Raw genomic sequence first — 25,431 nt, 5'->3', positions numbered from 1 at the left:
AAATCTGAAGTAAATTTGGCAAAATATTAAATAATCACGTCTGTAAAATCTGAATCACGGATTGGTTAGCTCCCCCCTATTTGATATCTGAAATATTCCAAAAATTTTTTTTTTAAAAAAAGGAAAATTAGACAATAAGAAAATTGGGCAGAACAAAGACACCAAAACGCAGCCCTTGCGCGCAGAGCATGAAACCTTGAGCAAACGGAGCAGTAGCTGGTTCCCTAATGGGTTTGAAGTTTCTTACCCTAGGTATCCTTATAATATATCCCATTTTCCTTAGGATAAATCGCAAATTTCTTGCAACAAAAAAATGTCCTAACTAGAGTCGTAGTTATAAGGAAAAGGCTCCCTCCGGAGGAGTAAAATCTGCAAGATTTCTACCTCGTTTCCCTCGCCAGGATGTTGGGCAAAATGGAAAGAGATTTAGGTGAATGCCATAAAATACTCTATAAACCATTAAATATCATCAAGAACGGCTAAGGACGGCGTCGCCCAGCAGGCGTGTGCATATATTTTGAAAGGTCTCTGCAACTGAGGGGGTTCTGACGTCCAGGGCGCCTGTTTGAAAAGGCACGGCGAACTGGTACCAGCCCAAATTCACCTGTCTTGGCTCCATTTTTTATCTTTGATCCCTCTATTCTGTGCCCTGAACAGGCTGGCTGAAGAGGCCACACTGGCAGCGTCAACACTGCGGAGCAACTGGCAGCGTCAACACTGCGGAGCAACTGGCCAGACTCGATCCTGTCCACCCCCCTTCCCTTTAGCGTCTGTGGGGGAAGATGCTCAGAAAGAGGCGCGGGGGCGAGGGGAGCGGCGAGGTTACCCCCCTCCTGGGTCCGTTCCGTAGGGACAGGCCCTGGACTGGACTGCCAGTTCACACGAAAACAGGTGACAACAGAGTCGTGAACACACGCACACAGCAAGGGGTGTGCACGAACGTTCACGAACACGCACCAACGAAACCCGCACACAAGAGATACCCACTCGACAAAACTAAACCCGCACACATGAGATCACGCACTCGACAGGACCCATGCGCAGACACTCTGGGGACACTCGGAGACACGCGAGGACGCACACTCGCGCGAGCAAGGCTCTAGGCGGGGGTCGCGATTACAGGAGGCGCGGTCACGCGCGCTGGGGGACGCGCAGCCCACAGACATGGGCGGTGACACAAAGGGGGAGCCACCCGCGAGGCCAAGAGCGCCCCCGCAGCCGCCAGGGAGCGCGGACACCGACACAAAGGGGGCCACGAGGCGACACGCGAGCGCGGGCCCCTCCACCCAGCGGGGGGTGTCAGCCACGCACCGGCCGAGGCACAGGCAGCGGGGGGATGCGCACAAAGGGACTACTCCCACCCTCGCACCGGCATCCCAGGGCCTCGCTCGCAAAAGGGCACCAGACCAAGGGGACAAACCCACTGGGGCAGGCAATAGCGGCCACACCCCCTCATCGCGCGGGGCCCCAACCCATGCAGACACACAGCGGGCACCGCAGCAAGGAACGCGGGGCGACGCGCACACACCCACACTCACCACACACCCACGGAGGGGGTGTGGAATGCCCCGCTTCCCCGGCATCTCAGCTGCAGCGGGACAAGGTGACACATCCGGGAGCCCGGCCGCGCGCCGGGTGTGCACTCACCCGGGCCCGCCGCCCGCGAGCCTCGGCGCAGGCAGCAGCCTCCGCCGCCGCCGCCGCCACCACCTCCGGCTCTCCACGTCAGCCGACGGCGGGAGGGAGCAGGCGGCTGCGCTGAAGGGAGGTGCGTCACGTGGGCGGGCAGCGCGCCTGCGCAGTCGCACCCCACCGCCCCCTCCTTCGCCGTGGCGATTCGCGGGATCACGCCGACCTCGTGCTGCCCGGCTCCCACCCAGGGAGGGTCCTCGTGCGCCTGCGCCAAGGTGGGGGTGTTGTTGCGCCTAGGCCTTTCCCTCAGGTTTTCCTCTTTTCTCCCCCACTGCGGCGCCTGGTCGGCGCTTGCGCAGAGAACTCAGCGCTGAGGTGGCCGAGGTGTCGAGAGGGGCCCGGGTGGGCATATGAAGGACCCGAGGTCGAGGGCCCCCCCATACCCTGCCTCGAATGAGAAATATAAATCTCCAGAGTGGGCAGGGACCGGGGCCTGGGCGCCGCGACCCAGTAGGCCCGCGTGCTGGTGGGCGCCGCGCGAGCCATGTTCCCTGCCCTCCCCTCCCACAGGGAGACGATGCTCGCAGAGCTGGAGCGCGCCTCTGTCCCCCTGACCCCCTCTCGCTGCCCTATCCCCCGCCACCCCTTCTGTTGCGGGGCGCGCGCCAGCCCGGGTGCCTGTGTGCGCGCGAGGCGGGGGCGCGGGTTGCGGACGGGGGCGCGGGAGGCGGTTCTGCGCGGCGGGGGCCGTGCCCGCGGCGGAGCGATGGGGCGAGAATGGACCAGTGGTGCCGGGGAGCACCTCGCTGATGGCTGATTGTGTTCCTTTTCCACAGGTTATCTAAAGCCCCAGGAAAAATGGTGGAAAATTCACCGTCGCCATTGCCAGAAAGAGCGATTTATGGCTTTGTTCTTTTCTTAAGCTCCCAGTTTGGCTTCAGTAAGTACTTTCCTGATGGATGGCCAGGGGCTTTTTCTGGCGTTCAGTGACAAGGGAAGAATCCATTGGTTAGACTGTGCACACATGAACTGTTGATTCTTTCTCCCTATGTCTCTTTTTAAGAGAATCTGAAGGGAACTCGTGTTTGTTGAGTGTTCTGTGTGCCAGCACTAGCCTAGGAGGTTTTAGTCTCTACAAATATTTATACAGCACCAGACGCGATGGCAAAGTGAATAAAGCCTGGTCCCTGCCCTTAAGGAGGTCGTGGTCTTGTGGAGGAGACAGATGAGTAAATCTACAGTTAGTGCTCAGTGTCAGGGGAGCACGGTGGAGAGACATTGAAACCAGACTGGAAAATCAAGGCTTTTACAGATGCCTTTCCCCCTGGCACTGATGCTGGTTAGAAAAGAGTAGGAGAGAGGGACGACTCACGTGGAAAGGCCGTGAATGAGGGCGTGAGAGGGTTTGGACCCAAGGAGCTTGGTATGGCACCAGTGTGCCCTGCAGCGATCTGGGGAACAAAAGAAGTAGCCCAGAGAAGTCAGGTTGAAAGGTGTGTCCTTTTCGTCCTGGATCTCCCTTAATCCCCATAACGTTCCGTTTTACAGATACGGAGACTGACGCTCACACTGAGACACTAGTATGCTCAGTCACACAGCAAGCCCCAAGTCTCTCCCCAAAAGGATTTGGGAATTTTGAGGCACACAAGAGGGAGAAAATTGAGTGCCCCTGATCCAGCATTTTGCAACTCTTTGGAAACTAGGAAAGTGGAGGAGTGGTAGTATTTCTGAACCCCTAACTAAAATATATCAGCCTGCACCATCAGTACAGCTTGCAGATGAATGTAATGGCCAGGCTGTTACAACTGAAATGAAGTGAAGAAGTTACAACTGAGTTCAAATTCTGACTCCTCCACAGATTACCCATGTGAGCTGGGACCCTCAGCAAATTTTTTGAACCTCAGGTTCCTTATCTGTAAAAGGTTAGTGATAATGATGGTTATTAAATGCTTATTACACATGAAACAGTTCTATGGGGTAGGTTCTGTTATTATTGTCCTTTAAAGATGAGCATCCTGTGGTTTCAGTAACTTGCTCAAGATTGCAAAGCTACTAAATGATAGGCCTCTAAATTTGAACCCAAATACACTGACTGACTTCACTCTGCTGCCTCTTCTGACTGTTGTGAGGATTAACCGGGGTAATTTATGTAAAGCATGTAAAATAATGCCTAGGAACGGTTAAGGACTTAATAAGTGTTAGCTACTGATGTTATTGTTAGCACTTTCGTAAATCCTTGTTCAAAGAGTGTATCAAGGATTAGAAGCTATATGAATAAATAAAAGCAATCACTTTAAGACTTAAATTCTGGCCAGCGCAGTGGCTCACGCCTGTAATCCCAGCACTTTGGGTGGCCGAGGCAGGCATATCACCTGAGGTCGGGAGTTTGAGATCAGCCTGACCAACATGGAAAAACCCCGTCTCTACTAAAAATACAAAATTAGCCGGGCATGGTGGCGCATGCCTGTAATCCCAGCTACTCGGGAGGCTGAGGCAGGAGAATCGCTTGAACCAGGGAGGGGGAGGTTGCAGTGATCGCACCATTGCACTCCAGCCTGGGCAACAAGAGCGAAACTCTATCTCAAAAAAAAAAAAAAAATTAAATTCCATGATACACACAACCAAAAAGTAATTCAAGTATTTATTGGTGCTTACCATGTGCCAGGTACTGTTACAGGCTAGGAAGGACCAAAACAGCCAAAAATGCCCTGCTTTCATAGAGTTTTTATTCTAACGCTGGGGGGAGATAGTCAATGGACAAATTAAATAAGAAAAACGTATACAGTATCAGGTGATAAAGTACCATGGGGAGAAATTAAGCAAGGGGAAGGAGGATACGGAGTGGAAGGAGGGCCTTTTAATGTGGTTCTGTGTCATTTATTTATTTATTTATTTATTTTATTTATTTTTTTTGAGACGGAGTCTCGCTCTGCCGCCTAGGCTGTAGGTGCAGTGGCGCGATCTCGGCTCACTGCAAGCTCCGCCTCTCGGGTTCATGCCATTCTCCTGCCTCAGCCTCCCGACTAACTGGGACTACAGGCACCCGCCACCACGCCCGGCTAATTTTTTGTATTTTTTTTAGTAGAGACGGGGTTTCACCGTGTTAGCCAGGATGGTCTCGATCTCCTGACCTCGTGATCCGCCCGCCTCGGCCTTCCAAAGTGCTAGGCTTACAGGCATGAGCCACCGTCATCTTTTATTACTCATTCATGAGCACTTATCACAATGTAGTGGAAATATCAGTTTTCTCTATTCACCACTAGATATTTAGTTTAGGGAGGGCAGAAGCCATCTCTTTTGGATTCAATATTGGGTCTCACACTCCTGACATACAGAATTCTGTAATACATATTTGTTAAGAAAAGAATGCATCATCACTGATGTAGTAGGTAGTTAAAATTTGTCTCTGCCGCTTACCTTGGGTAGCTGATGAATCCTTTCTAAGCTTCCATTTCCTCATCAGTTAAAATTGCGTACTTGCCTCAGAGGATTGTCTTGGAAGATTATCTTAAATAATGGGTACAGAATGCTTGGAACTGTGCTTAACCCACAGTGAGTGCTCAGAACTTAGCCATTGTTGTTGTTATGGTGGGATAACAGTAAAGAGTGCCGGAGAGATTTGGGATTAAGGAAAATAACATTGTACTCTGGGAGATAAGGCAGAAGCTCAACATGTGGTGGATGAGAATTAGGATAGGTAAATTTCCCTTTGAGCAACTAAATGCCTATAATTACTTCAACCTTGTGGGGATGAAGTATTGAACACTTACTGCACATAAAGCAAATTGCTAGGCAATAAGGATTACAACAATTGCTAGGTCGTGATTTGTGTCCTTGAATTGCTTAAAATATAGTGTGAAAGTTAAGATGTTAAAAAAAAATGACTAATACAGTAATTATAAGTATTATAAGAATTGTACAAACAAGGAGCTAGAAGAACTGAGAGGAGGAAAAAATAATTTCTGAGTGAATCAGAGACACTTCAAAAGAGCTTTCTGTTTTATCTGAATCTTAATAGATTGATAGATTAGATATATGTCTTACTGACTTCTCCCTCTTTTTTTTCTTTTTTTTTCCTTTTCTTTTCTACAGTACTTTACCTCGTGTGGGCCTTTATTCCTGAATCTTGGCTAAACTCTTTAGGTTTAACCTATTGGCCTCAAAAGTAAGTTTAATATATTTCTTAAATGAGGATATAATTAATGCTATTTTGAGGAATCATATCCTTTCTTAAACCTATCCAAATCTTAAATATTTATTCTCCTAAAATTCATCAATAGCCATATTGAAATTGAAAACTGTTTAAAGATCGCTATTGATACCTCTCTAATTAAAGATGGTAGCATGAACATGCATGTTTATCTCCATCCATTTCCTCCAAAAATCTTGTTAAAATGACCCTACAGGGGAAAAAAAAAAAAAACTTAAGATATAAACCACAGGCCGGGCGCGGTGGCTCAAGCCTGTAATCCCAGCACTTTGGGAGGCTGAGACGGGCGGATCACGAGGTCAGGAGATCGAGACCATCCTGGCTAACACGGTGAAACCCCGTCTCTACTAAAAATACAAAAAACTAGCTGGGCAAGGTGGCGGGCGCCTGTAGTCCCAGCTACTCCGGAGGCTGAGGCAGGAGAATGGCGTAAACCTGGGAGGCGGAGCTTGCAGTGAGCTGAGATCGGGCCACTGCAGTCCAGCCCAGGCTACAGAGCAAGACTCCGTCTCAAAAAAAAAAAAAAAAAAAAAAAAAAGATATAAACCACAGAAACAATAGGATAGCAGAAAAGAGTTATCAACCACATTTTGGAAAGTGGATTGTGGTAGGTGAGAAGTAACTGCCTTTGTTTCTGTGATTTTCACATTGCTGAAGTAGTGAAGCCAGCAAGAATATTTGTGCCCTAGAACTCCAGAATAGCTCAGACATTGGGGTACCAGGTAGCTCTTTAATTCTGGGTTGGACTGAAAGCATGTTTAAAGGCTTCAGCCTTCAAATCTCCCTCTCTCATCCCTCAAAGCTGGGAGACCCGCCCTGCCCTCCCCTGCAGAAAACAGGAGTTTTACTCTCTGGCAAGGTTGAGTAAGAGTCTCTAGCATGGGGGCTTCTTAGTCTGGGTGTGGGAATGAGGCGTCTTACTGAAAACAGGGAAGTAAGTGAAATCTGCATGGCTTAATGAGAAGGTTTACCTCCTCCTCCATCTTCCCTCTTGGGACTTCCAGGCTTATAGACCCTACTCCTTACGGAAAAAGATAGATAGTTATTTCCTGAGGAGGCTGACCAGCCCAAGAGAAAGGATCTATAATTTCTGACATTTAGAGGACCCCAGTGAAGTGGCCAAGTCTCAGAGTGAGGCTCACCAGTTGACCATCCCTGCCCACATACACATAGTGCTCCAACTCACTTGTTAGCACTTCATTTTTAAATATGAATGGACTACTCTAAGTTACCAGACATTAAAATAAAGCCTCTAGCATGAAATGAAAAAGCAGAAAAGTAAAGGGAATTTGAAGGAAATAGAGATAATGCAGGAAACAGAAAAAAATTTTTTAATAACATAAAATTCTCAAAGAGGTAAGAAAGAATTATAACTATGAAACAAGAGAATGCTATGGAAAAGGAATGTTCAGGAAATTATTGTATTTGGAAATTGTAAACATGATAACCAAAATTAAAATTTTAATTGAAAGATTGGAAAATAAAGGTAATCTCTAGAATTAGAACAAAAAAATTGAAAACAGAAGAAAGTATAACGGTTAAAAATCTAACTATTAGAAGTTCCAGAAAGAGAAAATAATAGAGAACAAATCATTTAAAAAACAAAACAAAACAAAACAAAACCTGGCCAACATCTTAAGACCCCATTTCTACAAAAAAAAAATTAAAAATTAGCCAGGCGTGGTGGTGTGTGCCTATAGTCCCAGCTACTTGCAGGGCTGAAGTGAGCTCAGGAGGTTGAGGCTAGTGAGCCGTGATTGGGCCATTGCACTCCAGCCTGGGTGACAGAGGGAAATGCTTTCTCAAAAAAAATAAATAAATAGCACTCCATGTACATAATGATACTGAGAGGCATAATAGAGTCCTGTCAGAGAATTTGAGGCTCTGGTATTAGTGGACACATGGAAAACCAAGTGAACGGACAAAAAGATGTAATTATTCCAGAAAAAAACCCAAAATGTTGTGCAAGAAAATATATAATAATAATGCACTGAGATCCTTGTTACAAACTTGTTTATATAGTTACAATTATTTCTAAAACCTGCTGCTATAATGAGAAATTGTGATGTAAGTATAGAAGAGAAGAGGATAGGAGGAGGTTAATTCCTCATCTCCATATTAGCAAGTCTAGAGAAAATGTCTGTAATGGAAAAAATGAAGAAATAGTACTATGAGCATGTTTTGTAACAATGAGGAGGTAGGTACCAGAAGACAGCTCAAGTGCTCAAAGCATTTCTTTTTGGAGAGTGAGACTCCGAGGTTGAGATGGTGGGATAGAGGACTGCACTTTTTCATTATAAGCGTTGTGGAACTATTTGTCTCTATGTACACGTATTACTTCATAAAATTTAAATTTAAAAAACGTGTTGGCTTTGTGGCTGACTCTTGAGAATTACAGCTTTTTTAAAGTGTCTATTATGTACTTTAATATTCTCTTTGGCAGATATTGGGCAGTTGCATTACCTGTCTACCTCCTTATTACTATAGTAATCGGCTACGTGCTCTTGTTTGGGATTAACATGATGAGTACCTCTCCACTTGACTCCATTCATACAATCACAGGTAACTTTATATAAAAGGAAAGTGCTGGGGCAATGAAAGAGTAGAGTATTAGCACTTTTACCCAGAAAAGCAACAAAGAACAGGCTGCATAACATGGTCGTGGTGCATTCCTGTAATCCCAGCTACTTGGGAGGCTGAGGCAGGAGAATCTCTTGAACCCAGGAGGCAGAGGTTGCAGTGAGCCAAGATCGTGCCACTGCACTCCAGCTTGGGCGACAAGAATGAAATGCCATCCTAAAAGAGAACACACATACACACACATTGGGACAGTAAAAAGAAGCTACTAAGAGAAATAAATACAAACTTATACAAAAGGAAATATTTGCATGAAGGAATTAAGTTCTGATGAATATGCACTAGCTATATTCATGGAGGAAAATAAATTATAATGAATTATAACACTGGTTAGCAGGTGTATGTTCCCATAAAATGGCAAGTATATACTATATGTGTCTATAATGCGTTCCCATTAACTTTGCCTGAGAGAAACTTCTTTTATCCTGAACGGACACTGTTGATCAAGAGATAGCAAATAGTACATGCAGACCTTGTTCAGAAAAAGGACTTTGGGGGTGTGTATCCTCCTCAGGATCGTTGTGTACTCCTTATTCCAATTAGGTGGATAAAAGAGCCACAACACATTCTTCTGGTTTTATATATTTTTTTAAGTTCTTTCAAGTCTAAAGATGAAAATAAATCAGACTCCTGAGCTTGGTTAAATTCTAGAAAGTAAGGTATTTTTTAAGTTCCCTGGTATGATTTTTCAACTTTTCAAAACCTTTATTAGCCTCTACAATTTATTTCGAAAATCAATTCTATTATTTTTAAATGTCTTTCTAATACACTGCATTCCATGCATTCTTAATTGGAATTGGCAGCAAATAGATAATTTGTGCAAAGAGGGGAAATTGTTAAGTTTGCATGAATATTTATACCAAATGATTTAATAGTTTTGTGGTGTTGATTTAAATACGTTTTCAAGGCCTGGATATAATTCTGTTCCCATGAGAAATGTGCAAATGAGACTTTAATCATCATTGTACAGTTGATTAAAATACTAATTTCTTTCCAAGTTAGAGATAAAAAAATACTTTACCAATTATGTTTTTATTTTAATAGGGACATTTCTTCTAAAGACAGGATTTATCATTTAATTATGTTAAACATGATGTTTGTCACTATCCAAACATCGGCCTAGTTAACTATGTGGTGGGTCTCCATCAGACACAGAGACTGTAGAAGAAATTGCTTGGGTAAACAGAACTTTTTGGTCTTTTCTTACAGATAACTATTCTAAAAATCAACAGCAGAAGAAATACCAAGAGGAGGCCATTCCAGCATTAAGAGATATTTCTATTAGTGAAGTAAACCAGATGTTCTTTCTTGCAGCCAAAGAACTTTACACCAAAAACTGAACTGTATGTAACCATACTAACACCAAGCACGTATTTATTTATAAGTTTTTGCCATTATAATTTTGGCCATAAATTAATTTGACCATCTCTCTTATTAATAGAGAAGTAGAAAATGTCAGTTGACCTTCTCTTAGATTATATTCAATGAATATTGTAAATGTTCTGAAGTATTAATTGTTAATGAACAGAATAAATCCAATATTGCATTACCATATAGCAGACTTTAAAAAAAAATCAGTGTCAGTATAATCAAGAAGTTCTTCCAGATAGGCATTTATATTGTAATTTGCAAAGGGCAATGGTGTCCTTCCTCCTGTTTATCCTGAGGGGCCCAGAATTCAAATCCTTAGTTTTGGGGGAGGGTACATTTAGTACTTGTGCCATCAGATTTATGTCCAAGACACAAATATTTGTTGAGTACTCAGTGTGTACCAGGTATTTTTCTAGGCACTGGTGATGAAGTAATGGTAAGATTCTTTCTCAAAGAGCTTACATTTTTAGAGACATGGTGAGGTGACTAAGCAAATAAATAAGGAAATGTAATTTGATGAGTGCTATGCAGAGAATTAAGATAATGTATTCTAGAATGCAAAGGGATGACTAGTTCACATTGGATGGTCAAGGAAGGCCTCTCAGAGAGAGGCTGTTGGGATCTAAGTATAAAGCAGGTGAGGCAAAGACCATAAGGTGGGAAGGAGCTTAGTGTGTCCTAAGAACAGAGAGAAGACTGGCATTGGCCTTAGAGCATACCAAACAAGAGAGAATGTGGTCCCAGGTTAGCCTGGAGAGACCGGGCTCAGATTGTGAAAGGCTTTGTAGGTCAGTGTAGGAAGTGTGGACTTAAGTGTAAGTGTGATGAGTTTGAGGCACTTTGGGATCAAGCTGTTGGGAGTCTTGAAGAAAAGGAGTGACATGGCCTGATTTCTGTTTTTTAAGTCATTCTGACTGGTGAATGGAGAATAGATTCAGAGGAGGAGCTGGGAAGGGGACAATAACCATATCCTTACCCAGTAAGCATGAGATAGATAACATGAATCTACTTTTCCTGTTCCCTAGTTCGTCTCAGTTCCTGTTTTATTATGGTGAGAGCATGTCACCACACTTAAGAGCAGTATGAGGGGACTGGACGTGGTGGTTCACACTTGTAATCCCAGCACTTTGGGAGGTTGAGGCAGGTGGATCACCTGAGGTCAGGTGTTGGAGACCAGCCTGGCCAACATGGCAAAACCCCAACTCTACTAAAAATACAAAAATTAGGCGTGTTGGCAGGCGTCTGTAATCCCAGGTACTCAGGAGGCTGAGGCAGGAGAATTGCTTGAGCCTGGGAGGCAGAGGTTGCAGTGACCCGAGATCGTGTCACTGCACTCCAGCCTTGGCAACAGAGCGATACGGTTGCCTTGGCAACCATCTCAAAAAAAAGAAAAGCAGTGTAAGGGAACCAGCTAAATCCAGCAAGTATAGAATGGTAAATAAATCATGGTCTGTTTCTACAGTGGAACACTACACAGCCGTGCAAACAAGAATGCATTACTTCGCTACCTAATAATATGAATTAATATGGCCATAACATTGGGCAAAAAAAGCCAGACACAAAAGAATAAACTACTGTGTGATTCCCTTTATTTGAAGTTCAAAATCAGCAAAAACTAATCTATGGTGGCAAATATTAGAATAATGGTTACCTTTGGAGAAGAGTATTAACTGGGAGGAGGCATGAAGGAGCCTGCTGGTGAATTGAAAATGCCCTACCTCTTGATCTGGGTGGTGGTTATGGTTACATGGAGGTAATACATGTTTTTAAAAAATCATTAAATTATTAAGATTTCTGCTTCTGATGCAAGTTACACCTCAATAAAAAGGGGGGGAAAAACAGTACCAGTACCAATGCCCACCTCCAGAAAATGTTGATTCATTGGTCTGGAGTAGAGCCCATCGGGGTAATTTTTTAACATCTCCCAGATGCTTCCAATATGCAGCCAGGGTCGAGAATGACTCCCTTACATGATTGGACTCCCTTATATGACTAGACTTAACTGAGTTTTGGTCAAGCAGGGCAGTAGCTGTAAGCTTTGAAAGAGAAAGCCAGCAGTTATCCGAGCAGTTCCCTCCCATCTTTGTGAGACTCCTGCTCATGTCAGTGGTATTCCCTTGTCTTCCCCTAGGACCCGTGATGGACCTGAGACGGGTTTGAAATGGGTCAGAATAGAACCTTCATGGACTCTAGTGTTTTACTGCACATTAAGCCTGAAATTAACTTTTCTTTCTGGTTTCCAACCACTCTGTCCTCACAGGTCATGAAAGGAACACCAGTGTTTTGCAAACTATGGGCAGCAGAGTTTTTGAGGGTCGTGATCAGTTTAGTGCAGCAATTCTCTACCTTTTTAAAAAATCTTAGGACCCCTTTATTCTCGTAAAGAATGACAGCCCCAAAGACCTTTTATGTATATAGATATATTTTAAAATTAAAATAGAAAATTTTTAAGTAATTGTTTATAAATAATAAATCCATTACCTTTTAGTTATAAAATTAATTCATATCACATATTTAGAAACAAAATTTCTGTTACAGAAACATTTCGCCCAAATCATTGTTGTAATACTAAGCTGATTCTAAAAAGACAAATTTAGCATAAACATATTTGTGAGAAATAATTATATTTTGTAAAACAAAAAACTTCAGTGAGATAAGTAGAATTGTTTTACATTTCTGCAAGTCTCTTTAATGTCTGGCTTCATGGAACACAGCCGGTTCTCATACCTGCGTGTGTATTCAGTCTGTGACATTAGTGCCTATCACAAAGCCTCTGGAAAGCTCCGCTGTATACTCATGAGAGAACAAGGATGAAAAAGACAAAAACATCTCAGCAGTAGTAGGAAAATAGTTTTGACCTCATAGGCCCCTGGTTAGTGGGCCTCCACTAGTGTGTGTGTGATGAACTAGAGTAGAATATGTCAGTGCATTGCACTCGGTAAGGGTAAATATTTTGACTGAACATCTCTTGCAGCCACTTCAGACCCTCTCTGTTCACCTCTTACTCCAGCCACTGATGCCCCAAACAGTTCATGCGAATTTAACCAAATCCACATAGGTACCCCTTATAGTACACTCTGGAAGGAGAGGCGTTAACACCCATGGGACCAGCCTGGAGCCCAACCTGGGACAAGTGTCAGTGGATATACACATCTGCCTTTCAGCCCCAAGGAGACAGTTCTGCGCTGCATTCCATGAGCTCCTCAGAAGGTCTCGTGGGATTGAGCTGCAGTTGCCACGATGGTGGTGGACTCAGCCCACGTGCTTGTCTGTCTGCTGTGTTTTGTACCCTCTGCTACTTTGCCCTGCTCTCTGTGGTCACTTTCCCAGTAAACTGCCTGCACACAAGCCTGTGTCCCAGCCTCTGCTTTCAGAACTCCAGCTGAGATGTTTTTTGTTTTTGGTTTTTTTGAGACAGGGTCTTACCCTGTTGCCCAAGCTGGAATGCAGTGGTGCCATCATGGCTCACTGCACCTTGAACTCCCAGGCTGAAGTAATCCTCCCACCTTAACCTCCTGAGTAGCCATGACCAGAGGCATGCACCACTATGCCTAGCTAATCTTTTTATTTATTTATTTATTTCGTTGTGACAGGGTCTCCCTATGTTGCCCAGGCTGTGAGATGTGTTTTTTTTTGGTTGTAAAAATGGTGCTTCTGCCATGATATATAATGCATGTCCTAATTTAAGAAAAAAGTTTGAAAGACACTGTTTTGCAATGAGCCCCAATAATAGCTTAAAATATCCAAATAGAAAGTGTCAATAATACAAAAATTTCCATATACTAACAAAACCTCCTCCAGTGATTCAACTCCCAGGGAGAAATAAAAGCCCAAGTATGAAATCACCTGATGAAAAGCCTACATAATTTAAATCCAAAATTCTGCTCTCCCTAATTTCTTGACCTGCCCTGTTTTAGTTAAAATGATCTCAATCAGATGCCTGGGTTTCCTCAAGAAGCTGCTGCCTAGGCTGTCATAAGAATGGGAGTCATCCTTAAGCACATTGACCCAACCCAAAATTTCTTGCCTCTCTCACTTTTTTAAAGATTCAGTAGGATATACAAAAATGTCATATTAACAGTCCCATCCACATAGAACTTTGAAAACTCAAATAAATCAACTCCTACAGCAATAGTCCTGGAACCCAGTACATTGCATAGTACAGACCCACCAGCCAGTAACTAGAACAGACTTGATGGGACATGGGGAAAGGAAGACAGAAAACAGAAGAGGAAAGAGAGATTCTTCTTGATTCATCTTGCTGGGGTACAGGTCAGGCTGTGGCAGTGTTCATGGGTCTCACTCAGTTTAACACAATTAGGTTAATGGTGGCGCTATTTACTACTTTGGGGTGGGAGGAAATGTACTTATCCCACCTTTTCTAGTCAGGAGAGTTTGTCATTCCGTGGTAAAATAAATAAATTAAATAAATAAATAAATAAATAAAAACCCTAAAATGTCAATGGCTTATCATAACAGAGTTTAGTTTTCAAAGAACTGCACTTTGAGATAGCCACTAAATCTGAACAGGGCCACATGGACAAGCACAGTGGGTGTTTCAGCGATTACCTCTCTGGACCTATGACTAAGGACCAGATATTCTTTTCCTCTCTATGCCTTATCACCACTTAAGTCTCAGAGGTCAGAAATGCAATGGAAATCTCAGTTAGGGACCAAAGGAGTCGCAGAGTCAGAAATGATGGCACTGTGGAAAATACAATTCTTGAACAAGTACATTTGTGGACCAAGATTCATATTTTCACATAATGCAGGGGAAAATATCATCCAATAATTCAATACCTGCCTAAGGTTATTTCTGCAAATCCAGCATGCCCAAGCTCTGCTTGTGTAGGTTACAGTCACAGGGGACCCTATGGCCAGGGCTGGAAGAAGCCAGCTAGAGCCTCACAGTGACTCAGATGTCACACTCCATTTGCACTGTAATCAGCCCACTTGTGTCATAAAGCCTGTTTACACAAAGCCTGGCATATTAGAAGCGGTTGTGAGTCAGCCTGCGTCAGCTGCTGCGGCTGCCCCCAAGAGGCCCATCTCTCCATGTGATGCTTTGGTTTCTAAGGCAACCTCTTTTGAATGTTCTCAGTGAATGCACCATGGGTGGGCACATCCTGGGGAAAGTTCAATCACTCACTCCTCACCACCCTTCTGTGAAGGACTTACGCACCTGACAAGAATTAAAATACAGCATCTGCCTTATTACTGATGGAGCCAGATTTTCAAGTGCTGCATAAGCCTAAAGCCAAAATCATGCTTTCTTCCCTAAATCTAGACTTGGGGACTGATGTAAGGAGGACTGGGCCTGCAGACCTAGAGACGGGGCCTGACCAGCTGCATGCTCAGGAGTTGGCAGGGCCAGGTGGACAGCAGACAACCCCATGCAGTCACTCTTGGCTCATTTTCACCCATCGGATAAGTCACAGCTCTTCCCAAGGGTGTAAAGAATATAGGGGGCTGGGCGTGATGGCTCACACCTGTAATCTCAGCAATTTGGGAAGCCGAGGCAGGTGGATCACCTGAGGTCAGGGGTTCGAGACCAGCCTGACGGACATGGAGAAACCCTGTCTCTACTAAAAATACAAAATTAGCTGGGCATGGTGGCGGGCTCCTGTAATTCCAGCTACTCAGGAGGCTGAGGCAGGAGCATCACTTGAACCCGGGAGGTGGAGGTTGCAGTGAGCCGAGATCGCTCCATTGCACTCCAGTCTGGGCAACAAGAGTGAAACTCCATCTCAAAAAAAAAAAAAAAAAGAATATAGGGAAGACAGTGGCAGAAGTGGCTTCCTCACTGCTACCCCAAAAAGGCAGAAGTGTTACAGTTGTTGATGTATGGCTCCCAGATACTAGCCACTTTCATTGTCTCCTGTTTTCCCCTATATTAAACAGTGAGTACAACAAACATCTTTTGTGGTTAAACTTTATGAAATTGTGTCCTTGGGCTAGGCTTCTTGTACTGGAATTACTACAGGGTCAAAGAGCTTGAATGTTGATATGGTTCAGCTCTGTGTCCCCATCTAAATCTCATCTCGGATTGTAAAACGTGTTGAGGGAGGGTCCTGGTGGGAGGTGACTGGATCATGGGGGTGGTTTCCCCAAAACTGTTCTCTTGCTAGTGAGGGAGTCCTCACGAGATCTGATGGTTTAAATGTGGTAGTTTCCCCTGCACTCTATCTCTTTCTCCTGCCGGTGTGTAAGATATGCCTTGCTTCCCTTTCACCTTCTGCCATTATTGTAAGTTTCCTGAGGCCTCCCCAGCCATGTGGAACTGTGAGTCAGTTAAACCTCTTGTTTATAAATTACCCAGTCTCAGGTAGTATCTTTATAGCAGTGTAAGAACAGACTAATGCAAATAATACTAGTACAAAACAGACTAAGACACTTAATATAAAACACCAGACTGATGTCCAAAAGGATTGTATCAATTTACTCCTTATAACACCAACATTGGGGATTACCCATGTACCCTTATGTATTGTTCCTCAAATTTGGAGTATACAAAATGTAATGGTGTTCCATTTTTTCTAATCTAACTAAATATGCTTTGATTTTCCACAGTTCATTATTAGCAGACATTTCAGAGTCATTTATTGTGGGATTTCCTGACCCTCCTTTGGGTTGCTTATGGTTATTCTATCAAAGAAAATGGAAGAGGATACTGGTTTTTAATCCATGGTATTTGTTGTTGCTGCCATTGTGCCTTATCGAGGTCCATGGTTCCACCTCCTCTCTCCTCCCTCACAAACTGCCAAAGGCTCACAGGGCTTGGAGCTCTGTGTCCAGCGGACTGTGTCTCAACCAACTCTCTATTCAAGGCCCTCCTCCATGGGTGCTGCACACCCACTGTATTGGTCTCTGTCCACCTGTCCCAGTCTCAGGATCAGCAGCCATCACTGCTGGGGTTGGGCACACGCCCTGTGGCAGAGGCTTCTGGCATCTCTGTGTTTGTTCTCCCCATCTGCCTTTGAAAGAGTTCCCCATTTTTAACAAGGCATGTGGTGGCCCAGAATAGAGCAACAAAAAGTGAGCCAGATGCCAGAAAGTGGCTCAGTAATTCCCACTTGTCCCACTGTTGCTAAGAAATTAAGTAAAGGAATGGTATGTAGTTCTAATTTGCAAATTGGAATACTAACAAAACTCAGTATTTTTATTCAAATAGTGAATAAAAACTCAGTATTTTTATTCAAATAAATAAATAGTGAATAAGTAAATAAATGGCACTTAAGTGGCCAACCTCCAAGGAGCAAAGTAAAAAGAGCATGGGTTTTGGGAATCTATTAGAACTGAGTTCAAGTCCCAGCTATACTACTTCCTGCCAGTGTGACCTTGGGCAGGTTACATCACCTCTCTGTAAACATCACTTATTGTATAGGCTACTGGGAAACAGGAAGTGTATAAAATGCTTAAAACCGTGCTTGGGCCACAGTCAGGCCTTGAGTAATGGTTATCGCTACTGTACCCTACACTTTTCCTCACGGTGGTCACCACTCTGGTGCTTCATCTCCACCGATTCCGGTCCATCATTGTATTTATTTCCTGGGGCTGCAGTAACAAATCACCTCAAACTTAGTGGCTTCAAACAATGGAAATGGATTATCTCGCTGTCCTGGAGGTCACAAGACTGAGGTGAGCTTCAGGGCCATCAAGGCCTCAGCAGGGCCAAGCTCCCACCGGAGGTGGGAGGGGGACGCTGCCTGGCCTTGTCCAGCCTCACGCCGCATTCCTTGGCTTGTGGCTGCATCTCCCCACTGCCTCAGTGATCCTGTGGGTGCTCCCCTTCTGTGTACCTCAAACCTCCCATGGCCTCTCTCCTCTAAGGACATGTTCCCGCGTTGCTATAAAGAACTACCTAAAGCCAGGCGCGGTGGCTCATACCTGTAATCCCAGCACTTTGGGAGGCCAAAGCGGGTGGATCACAATGTCAGGAGTTCGAGACCAGCCTAACCAACATGGTGAAGCCCCGTCTCTACTGATAATACAAAAATTAGCTGGGCATGGTGGTGCATGCCTGTAATCTCAGCTACTCAGGAGGCTGAGGCAGGAGAATCGCTTGAACCCGGGAGGCAGAGTTTGCAGTGAGCCAAGATGGCGCCACTGCACTCCAGCCTGGGTGACAGAGCGAAACTCCACCTCAAAAAAAAATAAAACTACCTAAGACTGGATAATTTGAGACAGGGTATCACTCTGTCACCTAGGCGTGAGTGCAGTGGGATCACTGCTCACTGCAGCCTCAACTTCCTGGACTCAAGCGATCCTCCTGCCTCAGCCTCCTGAGTAGCTGGGAGTTTAGGTGTGTGCCACCACGCCCAGCTAGTTTTTTGTGGGATTTTTTTGTTTTTTAATTTTTAGTAGAGGTGGGGTTTTGCTGTGTTACCCAGGCTATTATGAAACTCCAGAGCTCAAGGATTCGCCCGCCTCAGCCTCTGCAAGTGCTGGGATTACAGGCCTGAGCCACCGTGCCTCTACTGTACCGTTTCTATCTTTAGATTTGTTTAGATACACAAACACCACTGTGTCACCACGACCTGCAGCATTCATGTGGTAACACGCTGTGTCGGCTTGTAGCCTCGGAGCCTGAGGTTGTACCATGCAGCCTAGGTGTGAGGAGGCTATGCCATCTAGGTTTGTGTAGGTCACTCTGTGATGTTCACACAGTGACGAAATCGCCTGATGACACATTTCTCAGACCATATCCCCGTTATTCAGTGATGCATGACTGTGCCTCATCATTTCTCTCTCTGTCATCTGTGATACTCAGAAACATACCTGGTTCTGTATCTACGTATGTCAGTCTCTGTAATTGTCCTCAGCAGTATGACTGTAACAGGCCTCTTGTCTAAGCACCTCAAAGAGAGGAAGCGTGTCTGGGCATCTTATACAGGGCTGTGGGCCAGTACCTGCCACACCCGGCTCCTTTTGAGTCATCAGAAGGGCCTGCCCCTCCCACTCAGGGCCCACATCTGCTGTTTCTTCTGCCTCGAATGCCCGTCCTCCTCCTCTACCCTCCTTCCCCTCTCCCTTCACACTGAGCTTCCTTCCTTAGGCCTGTCCTCCACAATAGTGCTCACAACTGTTATTTCCCGTGTACCCTTTTGTGCAAGCCACACCATGCCAGGGACCCTGCCTGTTTGGTCAGCTCATTCCCAAGGCCTGGCTCAGTGCCTAGTAGGCAGAAGGGCCCTCGATAAATACCTGCCCAATGAGTAACCCAGGCAGAGAAAGTGGCAGTGGAGGTAAAGCGTATCTTGGGGGCTGTCCACCCAGAGCCCTGTGCTGCTTGCCCTGGCTTTAATGGATGGACAGTCGGATGGACAGATGGAGGGACAGAGGGCCTTGGCATAATTTGGCTGCCTTGTCTCTGAAGGTTGGAATGTAAACTTCTCTTCCACCCCTCTTCACGACAGCCATATGAAGAATCTGAGAGAAAAGAGACCATGGGGCCTGTGCAAAGTCAATGCGGGAAATGGAATGGGTTTTATACCACGCCTGCAACGTTCACCCGAAAAATGGGGCTGCTGAGCTGCTGGCGTGGGCAGGAAAGTGAACAGATGTGCAGAAAAGTCCTTTCCATAAAAGAAAAAAAAGACAAATCCCCAAATAGTTTCACAGTTCAGCATTTTCTGTCCTGGTCGGCTGGGCAACTGGGACCTTTGTGCAGTTCCGCTTCCCATCACCCCAGCTCAGCTGGACCAACTCAACTCACAGATCTGGACACTGGGTCTCAAGTATTCCCATCGCTTCCTTCTTGCTGTGTGAGGCCATGGGAGTGTTCACCCCCTGTAATAGTTTTCATGCTGTTGATGAAGACATACCTGAGCCTTTATTTGTATAGGAAAAGGGGTTAGTGGACTTACAGTTCCACATGGCTAGGGAAGCCTCACAATCATGGCGGAAAGCAAGGAGGAGCAAGTCAGGTCTTACATGGATGGCAGCAGGTGAAGAGAGAGAGCTTGTGCATCGAAACTCCCGTTTTTAAAACCATCAGATCTCATGAGATTAATTCACTATCATGAGAACAGCATGGGAAAGACCCGCCTCCATGATTCAATTATTTCCCACTGGTCTCTCCCGCATGTGGGAATTATGGGAACTACAAGATGAGATTTGGGTGGGGACACAGAGCCAAACTAATCCTAATCCCCCTAATCCTCTGTTTCCTCACCTGTTAGATGGAGACCCCTCTCTCCATTATCCCCAGGGCTGAATCAGGTGGAGTGGGTGAAACTCCTGGTATTCACAGAGCCTGTCCCATGGTCTTGCTGCTGCTCACTGCATGTTCCCTAACCCCACCCGCACCCCCAGATGGGCTTCCATTTCTCTCTGAGTGTACCCTATGGTACACACCCTGGTCCAAAGGCAGACTCGGCTGTTTCATTTGTCTTCACAGGGACTTGATTGATTCATCTTGGGTCCCAGTGCCTAACTCAGGGCAGCTACAGTATATATATGGTTATTGAGTGAAGAAGAAAAAAAAATTGAGACATTCCTATCAGAAATCATCAGATGTGTTATAATTAAACTGTAGGTACAATAAAAGAAGTATAAACTTTTCTTTCTTACATTTAGGAGTCAAATCATTGACCCAGATATTTTGAATTATCAATATGGAGATCCTGTAACAACCTTAAATTACTAGAAAGCCACCATTGTTTACTATTTTCAAATTTTGGTAAGTTTTTTAAGATTTTTTTCCCCCTGAGGTTACTAAAGTTTATGAAACTCATTTGATAACGACTTCAGCCCAAATTCCCCATCATTGTCTAACATGAAGATTAAATTTGGTGTGTGTGAAAGATAGATGAACTGCTACAGGACAAAAAGGCAATTAGAAATAATGGCCTCTGGCCACAAAGGCACACAAATTAAAGGACTGTCAACCCAGGACAGAGATTCTATCAGTGATGAATCTGGCATTTCACTTGACTGCTGATGTAGTACAATTATGGGAAAACTAACCGAGATGACCTGAGTGCACAGACAGACTGGGCCATCCGTCTCCCAAGTGAAATTTCCCGGTACCCAACTTCAAGCTTTGCTTTTCCATCACTGCTGAGTGGCAGTATGGCAGAGAGAGATGACCTTTACTTAACCTTGAGAATAACTCCACCTCTTCCTGGCCAAAATAGAGAATGTATGTCAATGCCTGCTGACAATCCATTTACAGGAGTTATTGCATGTTTGGTCTAAGTTGATGATCTCTTTGCCTTTTTGAACTTTATTTTACAAAATAAATATGTTCCATAGGCCGTCTTGGACACTATAAAGGACCACACACCAGTGACAGATGCATGACAAATTTAAAAGGTAACTTGTATCTGTTTTGTTTTGTTGTAGAGTTTTTTTTTAACTCTAACATTCAGCTGAACTAATATAAAGAAATAACCAAGTTTCACCTGCCACCTTCTCACTGGGTGATACTCTACTTTCTTTCGTTTAGGTATTTAGAAAATGTTTATAGCTGTCAGCAACCCAGTAGATAAGTGATTCCAAAACAAATCCTGAATCAAGCACTTTTCAGACTTAACTCCTTCCTTCCCAAACATACCTGTGTAATGATTTGTTCAAAGACCTGAAGTAAACGACATCAGATCAGATATCCAGTCCTTCAAAGAAAATGGTTTCAGTGAAGTTAAATCCCAAAACTTGCCCTCATTTTCACCTCTTCAGCCCATCCTTATCAGGAGCTTCTTGTCACCAATAAGATGAGTGGTAGTTCGTGTGTTGGACTAAATCAGATTTTTTTCTGTTGGGTTAATCAAGACAATGTCATGAACCAAATAACTTAGTGATTGAAAGGCACTAATGGCTCATGACCAGCCTGACCAGCCTGACCAGCATGGCAAAACCCCGTCTCTACTAAAAATACAAAAATTAGCTGGGCGTGATGGTGGGTGCCTGTGATCCTAGCTACTGGGGAGGCTGAGGCAGGAGAATCACTTGAACCCAGGAGGCGGAGGTTTCAGTGAGCCAAGATCACGCCATTGCTCTACAGCCTCAGTGACAAGAAAAGGCACTAATGAAGCACATCGACCACACTCTCTATGGATCGATAGACTATTTCAGAAATACCCTTGATTTTTGTATTTTTAGTATTTTTACTAGATAGGGGGTTTTACCATGTTGGTCAGGCAGGTCTCAAATTCCTGACCTCGTGATCCACCTACCTTGGCCTCCCAAAGTGCTGGGATCACTGGCATGAGCTACCGCACCTGGACTGCCCTTTATTTCTTTCTCTTGTCTGATTGCTCTGGCTAGGACTTCCATTACAATGTTGAAGAGGAGTGGTGAGGGTGGGCATCCTTGTCTTGTTCCAGTTCTCAGAGGGAATGCTTTCAACTTTTTTCCCGTTCAGTACTATGTGGGCTGTGGATGGCCTTTATTACATTGAGGTATGTCCCTCGTATGCTGATTTTTCTGAGAGTTTTAATCATAAAGGGGTGCTGGATTTTGTCTAATGCTTTTTCTGCATCTATCAAGATGATCATGCGATTTTTTTTTTTTTTGAGACAGAGTTTCGCTCTTGTCACCCAGGCTGGAGTGCAATGGCGTGCTCTCGGCTCACTGCAACCTCTGCCTCCTGGGTTCAAGCAATTCTCCTGCCTCAGCCTCCCAAGTAAGTGAGATTACAGGTGTGTGCCACCACACCCAGCTAATTTTTGTGTTTTTAGTAGAGACGAGGTTTTACCGTGTTGGCCAGGCTGGTCTTGAACTCGTGACCTCAGGTGATCTGCACACCTCCGCCTCCCAAAGTGCTGGGATTACAGGCATGAGCCACCATTCCCAGCCGTAAAATTCCCTGTTAATAAAAGGGCCCAGAAAAGGGAGGCCCAGACAGAAAAAAAATATGCTTTACCATCTCTAGAGAGTCTGTGTGCCCACTATTTTTATTTTTGTTTCTTTCTGTTTATTTTCCTATCACAATTAGTAGGAAGATATTTCAAACAAAAAAGACTATATCCAGACCAGGCACGATGACTTGCGCCTATAATCCCAGCACTTTGGGAGGCTGAGGCAGGTAGATCGCTTGAGCTCAGGAAATCAAGACCAGCCTGGGCAACATGGCAAAACCCTGTCTCTACCAAAAATAGAAAAATTAATCAGGTGTGGTGGTGTGCGCCTGTAGTCTCAGCTACTTGGGGGGCTGAGGCAGGAGAATTACTTGAACCTGGGAGGCAGAAATTGCAATGAGCCCGGATCACACCACTGCGCTCCAGCCTGGGTGGCAGAGCGAGACACTGTCTCATAAAAAATAAATAAATAAGTAAATAAATAAATAAGAAAGAGAGAAAAGAAAAAAGACTATATCCAAATTGACCTATGGGAAAGTCATTTTCATAGGTCAAAGTGGTCACATATCAGCATTGCACATGGTTCTGCCTGATGCATCTGGTCCAGGACAGAAGGTAGTAGGGGCAAGGGCCTCAAATCTCTTCCTCAGGCAGCTCTGGGTGTGGAGTGGAGCGGTCCCCAAGAGACCAGAGGCTGATGGCAGCTGTGAAGAGAGAAGGCTGGCTACTGCACCCCCAGAGCAGAGGGAAAAGGAACGGTCACAGGGAAACTGACTCAGAAAAGCAAACAGGCCGGGTCATCCCTGGGGGAGGAGGACCCTGGGGCTGACTCTCGGGGTGGTCCGTGTCCCCAGCCAGGTCCTTCCAGGCAAGTCTCAGGATGTCCTCAGCCCATTCTCGAGATAGTCACCCACCTGAAGACCTCAGGGCCAAGCCGGTACATGCAAACAGACTATGCAGGTGGCCTGGCAAACCTGGCCTCATGCCAGGTTCTGTACTATTTGAAATGTAAGTCTGCGTTGGTTTCAGCTCAGGGTTTTGTTTTGGTTTGGTTTTTTTGAGACAGAGTCTCACTTTGTTGCCCAGGCTGGAGTGCAGTGGTGCAATCTTGGCTCACAGCAACTTTCACCTCCCGAGTTCAAGTGATTCTCCTGCGTCAGCCTCCCGAGTAGCTGGTATTACAGGCGTGCCCCACCATGCCTGGCTAATTTTTGTGTTTTCAGTAGAGACAGGTTTCTCCATGTTGGCCAGGCTGGTTTCAAACTCCTGACCTCAATTGATCCACCCACCTCGGCTTCCCAAAGTGCTGGGATTCCAGGCGTGAGCCACTGCACCTGGCCTTGCTCAGGGTTTTAAGTGGATTAGTGAGTTGTCTGTTCTTCCCCAGGGCACCTCAGCTTTTGAATGTGTGCCACCACCTTCATGGCCCTGGACAGCTCGACACTAAATTTCCAACCACCCCTGCCGGTATGATGAGGCTGCCTGGCCATCCTCGGTGGGATCAACCACACTCAGCTCTGTGGAAGAAGGAATGCCCAGCACTGTTCCCCAGAGCCGCCTGCAGCAACTGACAGCCGCCCGCCTCGGCTGCCGCTCCACCTGCTCAGGCCTGCCTTCAGAGTTGTCAGGTGAGAGGGGACAACTTTGCAAAGGCTGTGGCAGGAGGGACAGCATCGCTACCCTGAGGCCCCAGGCCAGGAGGCCCTCACCTGGGCCTGCTGCAGGGAGAGGCTGTAACCACAAACGCCTTCTCTGGCTCCAGACCTGTCCTTTCCAGCCCACTGATGGGGAGGACAGTGGGTGGCAGTGAGGACAGAACAGTGACACTAACGCTTACTTGAGGAATGCTCATTTACCTGGAGGCATGCTCTTGTTCCACCTCTGGGGACCTCCCTCAGGCTAATACACAGCTCTGTGCTCCCTGCTTCTCCCTCAGCATCCTCTGACAAGGCCACCTCTCCTGGATGCCACCCACAGAGCCCTGGGGACCCGGATACTGGTCCCCATGGGGCCCTTGTGAGAGTTGAGCAAGTTATCAATCACATGCACTTCAGTATCCTCAGCTGTTAAATGGTGATGAAAATGGTAGTTCTGTCACAGGGCTGTTGTGAGGATGAAACGAGCAAAATACTTAGACCAGCACATGGTGCATAGGAAGGATTCAACAAGTGTTACGTGATTATATAAGTATTATTCCCTTGTTGTTTCAAAGACGCAAGCGTCTCTCATGCAACCCGTGTCAGGAAGGCAGCTGGGATCAGAAATACAGACGAACAAGTAACTGTTAGGTTGGTGCAAAAGTCATTGCAGATTTTTCCATTACTTTTAGTGGCAAAATCGTCTATGACTTTTGCACCATCCTAATAGCTAGTTAACAGGTCTCTCAGCTGCTCATCTCTGTTCCTCCAACCACAGCTGTTTCATTTCATGTCCCACTACAGATCAACTTTCTCTGCTCCCCAGTCCTTATGGCCAAATGTGTCTGTCTATCCTAGCTCCTCGATGTTTGTATTATAGGTTCAGCTGTGTTCCCTGGTTGGCTTCCCGCTTGCCCTGGGGAACGGTCCTTGAAAAAGAGAGAAATAATTGGGGCATAGGCCCCAAAGGTGTCTGCAGTAGGACAAGTGAGAACCTTGATAGGAATTCTTCGCAGGCTGATTCCAAATGAGAGCTGAATATCTGTCCTTCCTGGAGAAGTTGCAAAAGCAAAAACCTATTGTGAGCTTGGATGTCACTGCCAATGTGGTTAAATCAATATACTTCTTTGGCTAATACAAAATA

General features: G+C 45.3%; 2 protein-coding genes across 12 annotated transcripts in view; one reads left to right on the top strand and one right to left on the bottom strand.

Annotated features, from left to right (window-relative positions):
* TTC3 (tetratricopeptide repeat domain 3) overlaps positions 1-1,743 on the bottom strand; it is a 119,827-nt gene extending 118,084 nt beyond the window's left edge. For both annotated transcript variants that reach the window (XM_007967772.3, XM_037984783.2), the window contains exon 1: positions 1,648-1,743. The gene's annotated coding sequence lies outside the window, so the exon portion shown is untranslated. The remainder of the gene's footprint in view (positions 1-1,647) is intronic.
* A 37-nt stretch (positions 1,744-1,780) lies between these two features.
* PIGP (phosphatidylinositol glycan anchor biosynthesis class P) overlaps positions 1,781-25,431 on the top strand; it is a 50,768-nt gene continuing 27,117 nt past the window's right edge. For 3 of the 10 annotated variants that reach the window (XR_012090798.1, XR_012090801.1, XR_012090799.1), the window contains exons 1-8: positions 2,059-2,158; positions 2,469-2,572; positions 5,725-5,797; positions 8,286-8,404; positions 9,689-9,822; positions 20,429-20,531; positions 21,107-21,166; positions 24,038-24,278. Coding sequence is in view for 5 of the 10 variants with exons in the window: in XM_007967779.3 (XP_007965970.3) it covers positions 2,043-2,158; positions 2,469-2,572; positions 5,725-5,797; positions 8,286-8,404; positions 9,689-9,819 (543 nt within the window). In the remaining 5 variants the exon portion in view is untranslated. The other 7 variants (XR_012090795.1, XR_012090796.1, XM_007967815.3 and 4 more) reach the window with 7 other exon arrangements.

The sequence above is a fragment of the Chlorocebus sabaeus genome, chromosome 2 (genome assembly GCF_047675955.1).
Source record: "Chlorocebus sabaeus isolate Y175 chromosome 2, mChlSab1.0.hap1, whole genome shotgun sequence".
Taxonomy (NCBI): domain Eukaryota; kingdom Metazoa; phylum Chordata; class Mammalia; order Primates; family Cercopithecidae; genus Chlorocebus; species Chlorocebus sabaeus.
Note: the sequence above shows the minus strand (reverse complement) of the source record. Positions and strands in the feature narration are given on the sequence as shown.